This window comes from Geotrypetes seraphini, chromosome 3 (genome assembly GCF_902459505.1).
Source record: "Geotrypetes seraphini chromosome 3, aGeoSer1.1, whole genome shotgun sequence".
NCBI classification, from domain to species: Eukaryota; Metazoa; Chordata; class Amphibia; order Gymnophiona; family Dermophiidae; genus Geotrypetes; species Geotrypetes seraphini.
The window spans coordinates 229,286,871-229,304,504 of NC_047086.1; the positions used below are offsets into that span (position 1 = coordinate 229,286,871).

The window sequence follows — 17,634 nt, forward strand, 5'->3', positions numbered from 1 at the left end:
AGAATCATTACTGCCTGAATTAATGTCAAAAGCAAAATCATATTTCTGCAGAGGCAGACAATCTGTGTTGTTAGAGTTTGACATTTCTGATGCATTTGACACGGAAGTCCATTCTACTACTTCTAAAGTTGCATGAATTGGGCATACATGGATTAGTCCTAAAATGGTTTGCAGAATTCTTAGGAAATAGGACCTACGAAGTAAGAAAGGGAAATAAGAGATCCCAAAAATGGACTGCTCTTTACAGAGTGCCATGGGGATCCCCAATATCTCCTTCCTTGTTCAACATCTACTTAAGAGCCCTGGCGATTCTTCTCACCTCAAATCCACACATTTTCTTACACGGATGATATCTTCCTACTCTGCATAGCCAGAGACTCTTTTAAAGCCATCCTACAACAGCTAGCAAGTGCCATAGAGGACCTGAGCACATGAACACAAAAGAACTTCCTTAAACTTAATAAACAGAAGACTAAAGTGCTTTGGTTTGGGGACTATAACTCATTACCATGCACAGATCTGGTACTGGCCACCAGCAAGATCCTCAAAACTGGAAAAACCTTCAAAAATACTAGGAATTACCCTTGACTACCAACTAATCTTTGAAGATCAGAACTCCCTAGTCAAAAAATTATTTTTCAGACTAAGGCAACTGAGGACAATAAGATCCCTTTTAAGCTAGGCTAATTTTAAAACTAATTTTAGACTATTGTAATTCCTTACACTGCAGCATCACTGAGAAGGAACACAAGAGATTGCAGCAACAACTCCAAAATACCACGGCTAGATTAACTTTTGGAGTAGGCAAATTCAAGAGGGCTAGCCTACTGTTGTGAGAAATACACTGGTTATCAATGAAAAAAAAGGATTCTTTTCAAGATTGCCTGAATGGTATATAAAGCAATTTATGGTGAAAACTCTGATAGACTAGCATCGGACATCAAGATTCCTCATTCCTTTCATAATGCAAGAAAGACACAATGTCTTAAGCTGACCTTTCCTTCCTGTTATGTTCAATGCAAAAACTAGTCAAGACTAACTTTGAATTCCTAGGCCCCAAAGTCTGGAATATTCTACCCCTATACTTACATTAAAGACTTATCTTTCTCCTTGTAATAACTGATTGCCATTCAATATGCTCTCTAGAACCTATTTGTTTGATGTAATAACTGATCCCAAATCTTATTGTAATTTGCAATGATTCCTTGTTGAAAATTGCAGGATATAAGAAACTATAAGGTATGGTAAAGAAGATTATTGAGGTAAGAACCTAATCTTTCCTTCTAGTGCAAAAGGCATATGAGTCTTGAACAACTGGGACATACCAAAACGGTTCATAGACATAATCGCGGAAGACAAAGGCGCGCACCGACAACTGAGCACAAGACGGAGGCGCGCGCCGAAGAAAATTACTGTTTTTAGGGGCTCCGACGGGGGGTTTTGTTGGGGAGCTCCCCCCCACTTTACTTAATACAGATCGCGGCGGCATTGTGGGTGGTTTGGGGGGTTGTAACCCCCCCCATTTTACTGGAAACTTAACTTTTTCCCTAAAAACAGGGAAAAAGTGAAGTTTTCAGTAAAATGTGGGGGGTTACAACCCCCCAAACCCCCCACAACGCCCCCACAACGTGGCGTGATCTGTATTAAGTAAAGTGGGGAGGTTCCCCCCCACGCCCCCCCCATCGGAGCCCCTAAAAACAGTAATTTTCTTCGGTGCGCACCTCCGCGCTGTGCTCAATTGTCTGCGCGCGCCTTTGTCCCAGCGCGCTTTTGACCTGACACCTACCAAAACAGTCCCTTGAGTCTAGGGTGAGGCAGATGAGCCTGCTGTTAGCAGAGGACTCAAATGCGGTGTCCAATCATACCACATCTACCCTATAAAACTTTGTGAAGGTATGAAGAGTGGACCACGTGGCCACCCTACAAATCTCTTCAGGCACCACAGCCCTTGCCTCTGTCCACGAAGAGGTCACACTCCTTGTTAAATGTGTCCACAAGGAGATTAGAAATGGTTTCACACACGCGATTTATGCAGATGAGATCGCCATATGAATTCATTGGGAAATAGTAGCTTTAGAAATTGGTTTACCCTGGCGACTTGGATTCGTTAGCACAAACAGCTGATCTTACAGACAAAATTCATTCGTCACCTCAAGATAGCCGAGGAGAATTTTCCTGACATCCAGTTTCTTCAGGATCTTGTCCTTACTCTTCAAGCCTGTTGAACTAAAGCAGTCAAACTTCCAAATTGACATAGAAATTTGAAACCACCTTTAGGAGGAAGGAAGGAACCATGCACAGTTACACTCCAGCTTCCATGAATCTGAGAAAAGGCTCTCTGAAAGACAAGGCCTGAAGCTCTGAAACTTTTCTCGCTTAGGCTATAGTGATCAGGACCACTGTCTTGACCATAAGATCCATGAGCAACACCTTCTTCAGAGGCTCATATGGGGTTTTACCAAGAGCCTGTAACACAGGGCTGCCCAAGTGCGGTCCTCGAGACCTACTGGCAGGCCAGGTCCACAATGAATATGCATGAGAGAGATTTATCTGTACTGCCTTCTTGGTAACACAATGTTGAGGTTCCATGCTGGAAACGGCTGATGCACCAGAGGATGCAGCCGTTATGCTCCCTTCTGAAATGTGGATGAGATGCCAAAGAAAGTTTCTCCACTTGAGCTCTACAACATGATGGCCCTGTGACTTGCACTTTAAGAGAATTGCTGGCCAGCCCCTTTTCAAGACCCTCCTGGAGAAAGACTAAGACTGTGTGTAACGGAGCCCTAAAGGGTTCCACATTGCATATATCTCATCCATCCTCTTCCAAGATTTTGCACAGGCTGCAACCTAAGGAGAGCATTTATTTTTTATTATTTATTTTATTTATTTAAAAGACTTCTAGCCTGCTTAAATGCTAAGTGGGTTACAAAATCACATACACAAAATACATCATAAATATCATAAAACAATAATATATTACTAGCTAGGGCTATTCGGAGTAGCTATGACTGTCTCTGAATAGTCCTTGTGCACTAAGGCTGCGTACTCAAGAGCCATGCTGGATATTCCAGTGTAATAGGACTCTAAGAAAAGAATTGGATAAAGCAGCAGCTTGAGGCACTTGTATCTTTGTAACCACACCAGATCCATGTATCACAGGCGACAAGGCCAATCCAAAGCCACCAAAATTACCCACTCTGGATGAGTCACTATTCGGCAAATAACTCAGCCTATTATGGGCCATGATGAAAATATATACAACAGACCCTTCTCTGGCCATGGCTGGATCAGCGCGTCCATGCCGGCACTTCCGTGCTTGAATCTTCAGTTGGAAAACCCAGAGATTTTCTTGTTGGTTGTTGTTGCCATAAGGGTGAACACTGGCCGCTCCTAACGTCTCACTATTCTGTCAAAGGCTTTTTCGGACAGAGACCATTCCCCTGAGTCCAGGGTCTGCCAGCTGAAAAGTCAGCTTAGACACTGTCCACTCCTGCTATATGAGCTACCGAAAGAACCTGTAGGTGAACTTCTGCCCAGTGAAAAACAGTTGAGCCTCTAGCTTCAATGGAGCACTCTTGGTGCTCCCCTAGTCTGTTGACATATGCCACCGCCATGGCATTGCCCCAAAAGATCCTGACCACTTTGTCCTCGAGGGTACTCTGCAACAATTATAATGCTAGCCGAATGGCTCTCAGTTCCAGTTTGCTCATTGGCCATTTCCTCTGGATAAGCAACCATCATTCCTGAATAGAATGCTCCTTGCTGTGACCCCCCCAACCATAAAGACTGGCATTCATCATCAAGATTACCCAGGAGAGTATGTAGAAGGGCATGCATCCTGATAGGGATGTCGAACAAAGCCATCATCATAGACTATGACATGCTTCCGCTGTCCATGGCAGTGGCATCTGGAGAAATTCCTTCTATGGGGACCACCGGGACAACAGAGAGTCCAATAGTGGACGCAGGTGAGCTTTCGCTCACAGGACAATCTCTATGGTGGCTACCATAGATCACATCACCTGGAGGTACCACCATGCTGTAGGAGCAAGCTTCGCCAAGAGCTCCACAATTTGCTGAGATAATTTCATCCTGTCTATCTTGGGCTAAAAAATGCAGCCCTCTGCTATGTCGAACCTCATGCCACAAACAAGGATGTTTGTGGCTTCAGATGGCTTTTCTGGAAGTTGACGATCCAACCTAGCTCCTGCAGCAGGTGAACTACTTGAGTCACTGCTTCCTCACCCTTGACTTCAGATGAGGTTCTGCTCAGCCAATCATCCATGTATAGATGCACCTGGATCCCTGCTTTGCACAGATGTGTTGCCATCACGACCATCACTTTGATGAGGGTGTGAGGTGCCTTTGCCAGACCAAAGGGCAACACTGAGAATTGGAAATGATTCACTAACATATGGAATCTCAAGTACTTCCTGTGATCTGGAGAAATGGGAATATGCAAATAAGCCTCTGAAAGATCCAAAAAGGCCAGAAATTCCCCTGGCACTATCAAGACAATGACTGATCACACGATCTCCATGTGGAATCATGGCTCTATGAGTACCGCATTGACCAACTTCAGATGCAAGATTGGTCTCCAGACTTCTCTCTCATGGGCACCATGAAGTAAATAGAGTGGAGCGGTGAATAGCTTTGTCCCTGCAGTAAAGTATCTGCCACAAGTTGCCTCCTGCTCTCTTCCCACCCCTCCCGGTCAGCAGCCCTCCTCAGTGTGATCACATGTCCAGCAGCCCCCTCCTCCCTTCAAAGGTGCAACAACAGTCCTCCCCTCACGAGTCCAGCAGGCCCCCTCTCTCTCGCGAGTCCAACAGTCCCCACCCTCGCACCCTCCCGATGGCCAGCAGCAAAAAAAATAAACCTGCGGTTCTCCTGCAGGCCTACCAGCCTGGTAGATACTTCCTGCACACAGGGCTGTTCTGACCAGAACCTTCCTGCTGCCAAGTCCCTCCTTCCGATGTAACTTCCAGGGACAAAGCTCAATTCCTGCAAAACTCAGCAGTAAGGTCCAGCAGAGCTGAAAACTGAAATAAGCTCAGGACTGTAGTATCCACAGCAGGATTCAAAACACCCGAAGGATCCACAGATCCAGCACACAATCCCTGATCTACCATCCCAGGATGCACTGTACCAGCAAACAAGGGATCAGTAAGAGACATAGCCTCTGGGCCCCTCAGAGCAGGATCAGACAGCACAACAGCTGCAACAGGCTGAGGCGAAGATGCGGCCAAAGGCACCATACCACTAAGACACAGTGGAGGTGGATGGAAGAATACCAGAAAAGATATCTCAGGGGAAGAATACCAGAAAAGATATCTGGCTCCTGGAGCATAAAGTCACCCTTAGATAACTTAAAGATACATTTATTCGGCTGTGGACCCCCCACCCCCACCCGCCAGGCTGACAGAAGAACCAGCTATGCCGAGCCCCAAAAGCAATGCCGGCCACCCTGCTGGGCTTGCTGAGCATTTAGTCACTGCTTCAGCAGAGGAGAAGCTTAGCTAGACGCTACAACCCCCTTCTCCATCTGTGCCATGCAACATGTGCCAAAAAGATGCTCTAAAAGTACTAAATTTGTGCAATCCTGGCAATAATTCACATGAGGAGAGTCCAAGGACTCAATCCCAGCAGTTTTCTAGGCAAAATTTAAAGTTTTGAAGAACCAGGGAGCTGAAGAAAAAAGCACTAAAATTCGTGCCAAAATTGCAATTATTTACACATTTTCTGAACTTGAAAAAAAGGCAATTTAAGGATTTTTCAGGAGGGGGAACATCCAGAAACACTCAAACCCCCACTTTTCCAACCTCCCCCAATGTCTTTCACAAGCTGCCAGCCTGTGTACTCACTGTTACCAGACAGGATCCATGCTGCAAACCTGCTTTCAGCTCTCTCACGGTAGATGTATGAAAATTTCACTGCCACAATGCTGGGAATTTGTCCTCAAAGTTGATCTTCGGGCTGCCGTCAAGCTCCTCTGACTATACCTCCACCCTGTACACTAGGATGGGCAGAGGAGCAAAGACGCAGCTGGCACCCTGTGAGACAACAAGCTTCCTAAGAGCCAGTACTCGTCCCCCACTTAACAGTAGGTGAGCCATTTCAGGGACAGCCCCGAGTTCCAGATAATATTATGCAGACTGGCCAACAGGTACCCAAAAAGGGATCGGCCTGTCAGCTACAGACCGAAGTCTGTGAATTCTCAAGCAGGCAGAGCTTCAAATTCACAGTAAGCATGAAATTACCTGGAAAGGGGATGAAATTACATCAAATTTAAAATAATAAAATCAAGAGAGCAGATCATACACAACTGCAGTCATGTGTGCAGCAGGAAAAAGCCGTAGAAGGCATTAAACTGCACAGTGAAGTACACCAGAGGTAGAGTGAAAAATCCGAAGTGGATTCCTTCTGCAGCATGCGGGTATGGGGAAATACTTTGTAGCTCACTGGGAATGTCCAGTTTTCTATCTTTGTGAACCACATCGATCCGCGAGGTTTTGCGGTCTAGAAATGTAACATCTGTCTAGAATGTCTCACCTATTGCACTAGAAAGAGGGTTATACTATAACGATACTAGATTTGTAAGATAATTACTTGTTAAGATCTTATAAACTGTAATTCCTAACTTGAACTTTATTCTAGCTTCCAAACATAACCAATGAAGTCTACTGTAATAAGGTTGTAAATGCTCAAATTTCCATAAATCAAATATTAATTTTACTGCTGAATTTTGAACCAACTGCAATAGATTAATAAGAGATTTAGAGCCTACAACCTCCCACCTATCTGCGGAGGAATGACTGTCAAACTGGCATCATTGTTATTTCTTGGAGGTTGCAGACGAGAAAGAACCCAATTATGACCTTTGTGCAGAGCAACCCCCTGCGTACTGGCGAGGTTTTGAGAACCACAAAAATTACCCCGAGCTGACCCTCTCTAGGGGTGTGCAGCCTACTATCTGGCAATGACTCAGGGCGACAATCTGTTACATTGACCATAAGATCATCCAATCCTTTGCTAAAGAGCATTTGACCTTTAAATGGTAGTCTGCTCAAAATAACCTTGGAAGCCAATTCTCCTGCCCACTGTCTTATCCAAAGCATTCTACGAGCAGACATGGAATAAGCCAAGAACTTGCTCATGTCTCTGAATATGCCATAATCTGCTACATAATCTATTCCCGCAAGTTTTAACTGGGGTAAGTTTCATTGTTCATAACCGAGGACCAGCCTGATCTTGAATGGCAGGTATGTGCAACGAAGGACGCCATTGCCACTGCCTTCAGTCCTAACACCAAGGCTTTAAACTGCCTTTTTAGGACTATGTCTATTCTGCGATCCTGTGCATCATTTAAAATCATTCCTCCCTCACTGGGCAGAGATGTATGCTTGGTGCCTGAGCTACCAGCAAAACCACCTTAGGCAGCACAGTTGCTGAAATTCTGGAGATATCGGATACCTTTAAGGCCAAGGCATTCCCATGCTCCATGAGCATGACTGTTATATCTGGATGTGAGGTAAAGCATGCCTTCTGAGTCTTGTACCCGCTCAGAACAGAGCTTTGAGAAGTAGAAGGCTGCAGTGAATCTAATTCAACTCTTCCAGCGCCTCCCCTATGATCTCCATCAAGGTTGTTGGCCTAAACAGGTGGCAGACTGTTAGTTTCTTTCCCTGGTCCAGGGTTGCAATGGATTCCTGACTGGCTGTCCCTGCAGTCTCAAACACTGAGGATCTACTGTGGGAGAGCAAAGGTACCCCCAATCTTCCCAGTCCTTTTCTGACTTAACTTTGGGATCCTGCAGAAGGACCTGCCATGGGGGCATGGTGCCTCTCGGGGAAGACCCCCTACCAAGCCGCCTAGTCCCTGGATGGCATGGCCAAGCCCTTGTGTTTCAGAAAGACCTCAAACATCAGGCTTACAAAATCTAAGGTTTACAGGGAGCCTCAAGGACCCCTGCTGGGCCTCTCTTTGATTTCCTGTGGGCTTAGTAGCATCAGTGTGACAACTTTTCACAGTAGATGCCAGGTTGCTAAACGAGGGATCTGGGAGGAACTTCTGACCCACCAATCAAGCTATCTGCGACTCCCTCACCCTAGAGGGGTCAGAGAAGGCCAACCCCATGGCTTCTGCCCCCCCCCTACATACCCCATGGCAACATGGACCCTCCTCAGCTGACCATACACAACAAATCTGGCATAAATCAGGAGTATTAAGACTTGAGGAGTCTATCCCTACTGATTTTAAGCAAGATTGAGGAGTATTGCAGCAGATAGAGGCTTTTAATTTAAAATTGGGAAATCCAAGATGGCCATAGCAGCAGTGAAATCATGCCAAAAACCAGCCTGGTTGAGCTAAATCAAAGTTCAGAAAATCTTAAAAAAGGGTTTTCGGATTCCCCATTTTCCCCATAGGCTTCAATAGCCTGTACTCGCTGTGTCTGCACTGGTGTTGGGAGCTGCTCAGCTTCAGGGAAAGTTGTGATAGTGAGAAGGCTCTGCCTCTGGCAAGCATGCATGAAGTTCAGTAGCCTTCTTCTTTGGGCTGCTAGTCAGACCGAAGTCTAGACTGAACCTCAGACCTCGAAAATGTTAAAAAAATGATCTCGGAGCAGATCAAAAAGATACCTTCAATCTCACTATCAGAAGGAAAAGACTGAGGAACTGGGGCATAGCCCACTGAGGAAGGAGGTGGAGGCAGAGAAAAGAAGGTGACTGATGCCTTCTGCAGGTTCTTGCAACCAATGGAAGATAAACCTCAGATGTTCAAGGCTCATATGCATTTTGCACTAGAAGAAACTTTTATTCCACTTCAGCAGAATACAATAGAGTATACCTGGTTCAGTATGCAGCATGCTATGAAACACCTAAGGAGCAAGGCATCAGCATCTAAGTACACACAGCTGCTAAATCACCCATGGGACATCTGCTCACTCACAGAAGGTGCAGTCTATATGGTAACTTGAAGGAAGCCACACAGCATACAGGAGCATGTCATGCAGCATAGAGGAGGCAAAGTCTGTATACGATGCAGGAGATATCAGGGAGCATGTGTTTAGTACTGGAATGAGGGAGAAAAGAGATGTTGCAAAGTACATGGTACATGCTTACTCGCAGGATGTGAGGTCAACATTGTGATTTCTTATGTATATTTGCCGCCGCTTCAAGGGAGAAAGTCCTTCACTTGAGTAATGAGACATCACTGCCATGCCACCATTCTCTCGCCGCCGTGTCCCTATCCCCTTTTTAGGACCATCATCCTCTGGGAAGTCAAACATTCTCCTACCCTTCCGATTCTTCACTCGTGTGCTCAACGAATGAAAATAACCCCCATCTTCTTGCTGCAAAAAAAGTAGAAAACATTGTAAGAATCTAGGGCCACAGGAAAATTAAAAATTTTAATTGCGATTAATCATGTTGTGTACTAGCAATTAATCACGGTTAATATGTTTTTAAAAAATGCATCAAGATACAAAAAAAATTCCTGAAATCAAGCATAACCTACTTGTTTATCTATAGTTTCTTCTCTATTTTTTATCTAGTCCCCCATTTCCTCTCTCTGTACTCACCCTCTCAGCTCTATCTTGTTCTCTCCTATCTCTTGCCTCCAGGCCAGTGTGTCTCCATTTTTCTTTCCCCAATCACCCCTCATACCCAGTATCTCTCTCCCTCCCTCCGTGCATCCAGTTTTCCCCTTCTCATCCTCAATCCCCTCACTGAATCTCTCTCTTCCTTCCCCACCCCTCCCAAGTTCAGCATCTCTGTCTCATTGTCCCCCTCAATATAGCAACTCTCCTCCTCCTTGCATGCACTCATGCTCGCCAATGTAGCAACTCTCTCCTTGCTTGCTTAAAAATTACCGTATTTTCGCGGATATAACGCGCACCATTGTAAAACGCGCACAGGGGTATAGCGCGCAGAAATCACGATGATATGTACAAAAACTTTTCTATACCGCGCTCAGGCATATAACGCGCATGCTGCCCGACTCTCCTCTGGCCACCCCGACTCTCCTTTCGCTCTCCCCGACTCTCCTCTGGCCACCCCGACTCTCCTTTCGCCCTCCCCGACTCTCATCTGGTTGCCCCGACTCACCCTGACTTTCGGTGCACTGCCCCGACTCTCCTCTGGTTGCCCCGACTCACCCTGACTTTCGGTGCACTGCCCCGACTCTCCTCTGGTTGCCCCGACTCACCGTTCACCCGCCCTGACTTTCGGTGCACTGCCCCGCCTCTCCGTGCCTGTCCCCCTTGAAGTCCTGTCCCCCCTTGAAGGTCTGCCTGTCCCCCCTTGAAGTCCTGTCCCCCTTGAAGGTCTGCCTGTCCCCCTTGAAGATCTGCCTGTCCCCCCTTGAAGTCCTGTCCCCATCCTGAAAGCCTGATGCCCCCCCTCGACGTCCGATTCTTCTCCCCCCTCGGCAGGACCACTCGCACCCCCACCCCGAAGGACCGCCGACTCCCCGACAATATTGGGCCAGGAGGGAGCCCAAATCCTCCTGGCCACGGCGACCCCCTAACCCCACCCCGCACTACATTACGGGCAGGAGGGATCCCAGGCCCTCCTGCCCTCGACGCAAACCCCCTCCCCCCAACGACCGCCCCCCCCAAGAACCTCCGCCCGTCCCCCAGCCGACCCGCGACCCCCCTGGCCGACCCCCACGACACCCCCACCCGCCTTCCCCGTACTTTGTGTAGTTGGGCCAGAAGGGAGCCCAAACCCTCCTGGCCACGGCGACCCCCTAACCCCACCCCGCACTACATTACGGGCAGGAGGGATCCCAGGCCCTCCTGCCCTCGACGCAAACCCCCCTCCCTCCAACGACCGCCCCCCCCCAAGAACCTCCGACCGACCCGCGACCCCCCTTCCCCGTACCTTTGGAAGTTGGCCGGACAGACGAGAGCCAAACCCGCCTGTCCGGCAGGCAGCCAACGAAGGAATGAGGCCGGATTGGCCCATCCGTCCTAAAGCTCCGCCTACTGGTGGGGCCTAAGGCGCGTGGGCCAATCAGAATAGGCCCTGGAGCCTTAGGTCCCACCTGGGGGCGCGGCCTGAGACACATGGTCGGGTTTGGCCCATGTGCCTCAGGCCGCGCCCCCAGGTGGGACCTAAGGCTCCAGGGCCTATTCTGATTGGCCCACGCGCTTTAGGCCCCACCAGTAGGCGGAGCTTTAGGACGGATGGGCCAATCCGGCCTCATTCCTTCGTTGGCTGCCTGCCGGACAGGCGGGTTTGGCTCCCGTCTGTCCGGCCAACTTCCAAAGGTACGGGGAAGGGGGGTGGGGGGGTCGGCCAGGGGGGTCGCGGGTCGGTCGGAGGTTCTTGGGGGGGGGGCGGTCGTTGGAGGGAGGGTGGTTTGCGTCGAGGGCAGGAGGGCCTGGGATCCCTCCTGCCCGTAATGTAGTGCGGGGTGGGGTTAGGGGGTCGCCGTGGCCAGGAGGGTTTGGGCTCCCTTCTGGCCCAACTACACAAAGTACGGGGAAGGCGGGTGGGGGTGTCGTGGGGGTCGGCCAGGGGGGTCGCGGGTTGGCTGGGGGACGGGCGGAGGTTCTTGGGGGGGGGCGGTCGTTGGGGGGGGGGGGTTTGCGTCGAGGGCAGGAGGGCCTGGGATCCCTCCTGCCCGTAATGTAGTGCGGGGTGGGGTTAGGGGGTCGCCGTGGCCAGGAGGGTTTGGGCTCCCTCCTGGCCCGATATTGTTGGGGAGTCGGCGGTCCTTCGGGGTGAGGGTGCGAGTGGTCCTGCCGGGGGGGGGATGTATCGGACGTCGGGGAGTCGGCCGGGCAAGAGGGCTTGGGCTCCCTCTTGCTCCGATCGTGGATGCGGGTGCGGGTGGGAGCGCGTGCGAGCGGTCGTTCGGGGTGGGGGTGCGAGCGGTCCTGCTGGGGGGGTGAATCGGGCGTCGGGCGGGGTGGGAACTATGTTTAAAAACTTTTGTATACCGCGCTCAGGCATATAACGCGCGAGGGGTATGCGCGGTACGTAAAATCACGTATAACGCGCGCGTTATATCCGCGAAAATACGGTACCTAGTCTGCGTCAGGACACACCACTTCTCTGGGTCTGAAAGAAACTGCGGTGTCAGCATCAGCGTGTCTGTGCTACTGCTGGTTCTGTCTGTCTGTCTGTCTCCAGAAAAAGGAAGTTACATCAGAACTTGATGTAACTTCCTATTTATTTAATTTGCTTTCTATTCTGTTGTCCCCAAAGAGCTCAGAAAAGGTTACAGGTTAAACATAAATAAGTTCAGTACAAGTTTACAATACAAGTTTTTATCCTAACCTGACACATACTAGGGGTCTAATATTACTATACATAAAATACAGTTTACCGGTAACAATCTGACAAAGTTATCCTTACAGTACAAGGTTTTCAGTACAAGTTTTATCCTAATTTGACACACAGATAGTTTGCTTATTAGATTTGTCATAGTTACAGTGCAAGATTTTACAATACAAGTTTTCCTTATGCGACACATACTGATTCTGATACCAACGTACATTTCTTTGTAGTCAATTGGTCAAGGACAGGGGTTTAAGTGAAAAGGTATGCTTTTATTGCTTTTCTAAAGCTGAGGAATCCTTCAATGGATCTGATCTGCGGGGGCAGTCGATTCTAGTGGATCAGTATGAAGTGGGAGTAGGACCTTCGGTTGGCGGTTTGCAGCTGAAGGGCACAACCAGGGGATGTTTTGAGGCATATTGCATCCCAGGAGTGGAGGGACCGGTTTGGCACATATGAAGGAAGATTAGCCGTCATGTAGCCCCATGCCTGCCATGTAAGGATTTGAATGCTAGCATCAGGCCGTGAAGATACAATGTATGGCTATGGGCAGCCAGTGAGTTGATGCTAGAGCCTGGGAGACAGGGTCACGGGCACTGAGGTTTTTTAGAAGCCTGATCGCCACGTTTTGAACACACTGGAGATGTGAATTCTTTGCCATGAAACTGTTGAATAGTGCATTGCAGTAATCCATGTGGGATAGTACTAAGGCATAGAGTAGTTGGGCAAAGTCTGACTCAGAAAAGTAGTTCCTTATGTTTCAGAGTTGTCACAGATAGTAAAATGAGGAAGATACCACCTGAGCGATATGGTCGGAAAGCGACAGGTTGCAATCAAGGAGTATTCCTAGGCTGCACACTTATAGTCGAGTTATAGTTATAGTCACGTTCCAGTGCAGCAAGGGACGGGGAAGGATGCAGCATTCTTTGTGGATCTAAAGGCATTCCATCTTGGGAGGCATTTAGTTGTAATTTGTTGATAGACATCCAGTTTTTTATTTCCAAAAGAAAGGTTAGGAGTTTAGTAGTCTGGGCGTCACAGGCTTCTCCTAGTGGTAGGTACAGTTGGATGTCATCCATGAAGGAGTAAATCTATATTTGATATTTGCAGGCTATGTCTAAGACAGGTCTAACGTAGAGATTGAATAATAAGCGGGATAACAGAGCTCCTTGCATAACATCGTATTTGATCAGTTTCAGTTTCGATAGCACATCATTGAGTAAAACGCTTTGGGATCTGTTATTCAGAAAAGAAGAGAACCATCATAGCACAATGTCTCGGATTCCAATTTCAGAGAGCCGCTCAATCAGGAGAGGATGGTCAAAGGCCGCGCTAAGATCCAGTAGCACCAGAAGGACAACATTACCTTTGTCCATGAGTTACGAGCAGTCATCGATGATGCCAAGAAGGATGGTTTCAGTACTGTGAAATTTCCTGAATCCCGATTGGAAATCAGATAGGGTGCCTTGTTCATCAATGAAGAAGTGTAATTGGATTAAAACTGTTTTTTTCCAGGATCTTGGAGATGAAGGGTAGGTTGGAGACAAATTTAAAGTTGCCAGGCATGTTAGAATCGAGCGTGGGTTTTTTCAAAATTGGTTTGATGACCGCCAACTTCCAGTTTGTGGGCACTATGCTCATTTGTAGAGAGGTGTTAAATGATGGTATCCAGAGTGTGAAGATGATGGTATTACCGAAACTTTTATATCTTTTCCAAGCTTTGCCAATTCCACTCTTAGATGTCTTTTTCTGCAGGCTCTCTAGGAAACTGTTTCAGTATATTTGGAAAAGTAAGCCCCCGCGGGTTCAAAGGAGTGTGTTATATCAATGGGTATCCCTTGTTTGAAGCGTTATTATGTGGCAGCCCAATTGAAGGCATTTCTGACTTGGTGTAAACCTCGCTCTAAAAGTTGGGTCAAGATTGAATACCCACACATTACTGATGACCTTTGTGTTGGGCTTCTCTGGCTGTCTCTGCCGGAGGCCCGGGCTTTATTGAGAGGCTCTAACCCTTTTCTTTCTCTTACCTTTAACATTTGGGCCCGTACTCGGGCTTGTTTGCTTCCTGGTAGGTGCTATTTTTTGTCTACGCCCCTTTGGGTGGCAGAGGGGTTTACACCTGGTAGACTAGACCCGCGATTTAAAACTCGGGCCCTCCAGGGCCTTGTGGATTTGGAGGATTTTCTCGAGGAGGGTCAGACTGTGTCCTACTTGGACTTACAGGCTTACAATTTGGGGGACCTGGATTTCTTTCGCTTTCACCAGGTCTGCAATTTTCTCCAGCGTAGGGCCCTATGCGAGTTGTCGATCCCGGAAACTTTGTTGGAATGGGCCAAGGGTGGCAGTTGTGGTCGGGTATGTGTTACTCGCTTTTATCAGGCACTTACTTCCCAAAATGCCCTACCTATCAAATATATTCAGGTTTAGGAGACTTTATTGGGGCTTCTCGAAGGTGGGCCAATCTATTCAAACACTTGCTGCGCCCCTCTATTGCTAGCTCTTTGGTGGAAAATGGATATAAGATGCTCTATCAGTGGTACCTTACGCCAGTTCGCTTGCACCATATTTACCCGCACACCTCTGACTTGTGTTGGAGGCAGTGTGGGCAAAGAGGTACGTTTTTGCATATTTGGTGGGATTGTTCTAAAGTGGTCCCCTATTGGTCTATGGTGTTTGATATCCTTACTGAAATTTTTCATAGGCCAGTTCGTAAATCTATGGGCATATGCCACATGGGGTGTTGCCGCGCTCCTGTCAGACCTTGGCCTTTCATGTGTTTACAGCTAGCAGATTGTTGTTGGCTGCACAGTGGAAGCAGGATCACCCATCTACTCGGCAGCATTTATTGGGGAAATTAGCGTTTATTTTTCGTATGTCTAAATTGACAGCTCTCCTGCATAATGGCCTCTCTCAGTTTTTGAAGGTTTGGGATCCTTACATTAAGTGGTCATCGGTCTCCTAGTGGTCTCACCTAGCTACTTTGGTGGTTTTTAGTTGGTTTTCTGCTCACAAATGGGATGGGGGATGGGGGTTGGGGGGAGGGGAGGTGGGAGGGGTTGTGGATGGGGGTTTTGTTTTGCTTTGGTCTGATTTGTCTCGTACTGAAGAATCCCAGTATGACTTTTGGTGGGGTGGGGGGTTGTGCTTGTATTGGATGTTGGTTGCCTTGTTTATGGTTTTGTATTGTTTTGCATTTTCTCAATAAACTTTTGAAAAAAAAAGAAAAAAAGAAAAGAGAGGTGTTAAATGAGAGGAAGGACAGAGTCTACAAAGGCATCTTTCACCACCACTAGGAGGCATGGTGGACAGGGGTCCAGGTTGGCGCCAGAAGGGTGGATTGTGTCTTGTATCTCAGCAATATCATTGCGGGAGACAGTTTCGAAGTTAGTTAGGTTTCCAGTTGTGGTTTTAGTTGTTTTGTCTGAGTCGCAGGGGGCCAATGTCTGTAGCATGGCGGAGTTAAGGTGAGACTGTATTTTGTCTACTTTGTCAGCAAAGTAGTTTGAGAGCGTTTCGCTGTCGAGTTCAGTGTTAAGATACAGATTGTCTCCTTGTGATGTTGTGAGTATATTTTTTGTTAGTTTGAAAAGGTTTTTTGATCTATTGGAGATCTTTAATAGTTGTTCAGAATAGTACTTCTTTTTAGCCTCTAGGGTGCTATTTTATATTCTTCATGCAGTTCCTTCCATTTGGACTTGTTACTGTTAAGTCTGGATTTATATCACTTCCTTTCTGCTTTTCTTAGTTCTTAAGTTGTCGATAAACCTGGGCAGGCAGAGCTGGTAGCCACACAAACATACAGATACTGGCACTATAGACTCTTTCAGACCCAGAGAAGCGGCGGGTCCTGATGCAGACAAGATAATTGCAATTAATTTTTTAAATTAGCGTTAAAGATTTAGCACGTTAATCGCATTTTAAGGCACTAAATCTGCAGCCCTATATGAAATATTTCTATACCTGCTGTTGGCATTTCCCCCTACCCGTTACCTACTCTTGAGATGCAGATAGGGCAGAACCAGTCTCCTTCAGGGACCTCAGTGATCTTGGGACGGAGACAATAGGTATGGCAACCACGATCGCAGCTGTCACACAGCAGCAGGTACTCATCATCATCTCCCTTCCGGCACACCAGGCATTTCTAAAATAGCAAAACCAGAAGGTGGTAACCAATTAGGCAGATGACCCCAGGCCCTATAGGGTAACTATCAGTTTCTTCTCAAAGCAGGGTTTGCAGATTTTTTCATATATACATAAATCATTATTAAATACTTGTAGAGGAATAGGAAAAAAGGGCACCACCTGGAAAGCTATATATTGCACACTAATGCTTACATTCTGGGAAATCAAGTCCTGGAGACAAGGCACAAAATGAACTATAACTAGATTATAGTTATACTGGGCACAGTCTATTCTGGAAGGACTGGATAGAAGGGGGAAGAGTAGCACTATATATAAAAAAATACTGAAGAGAATTACAGGGTATATATGGTAAAGAGGATTAATCTGGAAATAGTGAATTATATTAAATTTATTATTCTGTGACTAATCTAGTCCATTTGCTTATATTCAGCTTACTCCCTGTTAAAGAGTCCAAAGCAGATTACAAATAAAGGCTGGTACAATAACCAGGATCAACAAATTTTAAAATATACATTTGCAAATATACAGTCATGTGAAAAAATAAGGACACCTCATGAAATATTCATTTCTTTCTTAAGCTATTTTTGTTTCAAATGGGAGTGGATGTGCAAAGGAATTTTAGATTTTTGGTTTTAAAAGGGGGGGGAGGGACTATTGTGTGTGCTAAAAGAGGATATTTTTCAGATGTTAGAATCTGGAATAAGGAATATGTCTGTTCTCATGTTTTGAAATTCTTTTAATTGTTTGATTTTGATTACTCATTATATGTTTATATATCATGATGTCTTTTAAAGTTTTTTCTCTTAATGTTAATGGCCTTAATCATCAGATCAAAAGGAAAAAAGTACAGTCCTTTTTGAAAAAACAGAATGCGGATGTTTATTATATACAGGAGACTCATTTAAATTTGATTGAATCACAGAAATTGGAAGGAGGGTGGATGAAATGTTTTTTTGCTCCGGCTATTGGTAAAAAAGCAGGGGTAGCAATTCTCATTTTAAAAAAAATGTAATGCCAGTTTTAATTTAGTAAACTCAGATCCGCTGGGTAGATGGTTACACGTAGATTTGAGTATGGGAAATAATACCTTGATGTTGTTTAATGTGTATGCCCCTAATTCAAATCAACAGGAATTCTTTAAAACTTTACAGAGGTTATTACTCCCACTGGCTGCTTCTAATTTAGTAGTGGCTGGAGACTTTAA

General features: G+C 46.6%; 1 protein-coding gene across 5 annotated transcripts in view; it reads right to left on the reverse strand.

Moving 5' to 3' along the window:
• The window catches only part of BAZ2A (bromodomain adjacent to zinc finger domain 2A), a 305,747-nt gene that overhangs the window by 11,731 nt on the left and 276,382 nt on the right, over positions 1 to 17,634 (reverse strand). For all 5 annotated transcript variants that reach the window (XM_033936980.1, XM_033936976.1, XM_033936978.1 and 2 more), the window contains 2 exons: positions 16,282 to 16,428; positions 9,123 to 9,352 (listed from right to left, as the gene is read on the reverse strand). In XM_033936980.1, the coding sequence (XP_033792871.1) occupies positions 9,123 to 9,352; positions 16,282 to 16,428 (377 nt within the window). The remainder of the gene's footprint in view (positions 1 to 9,122; positions 9,353 to 16,281; positions 16,429 to 17,634) is intronic.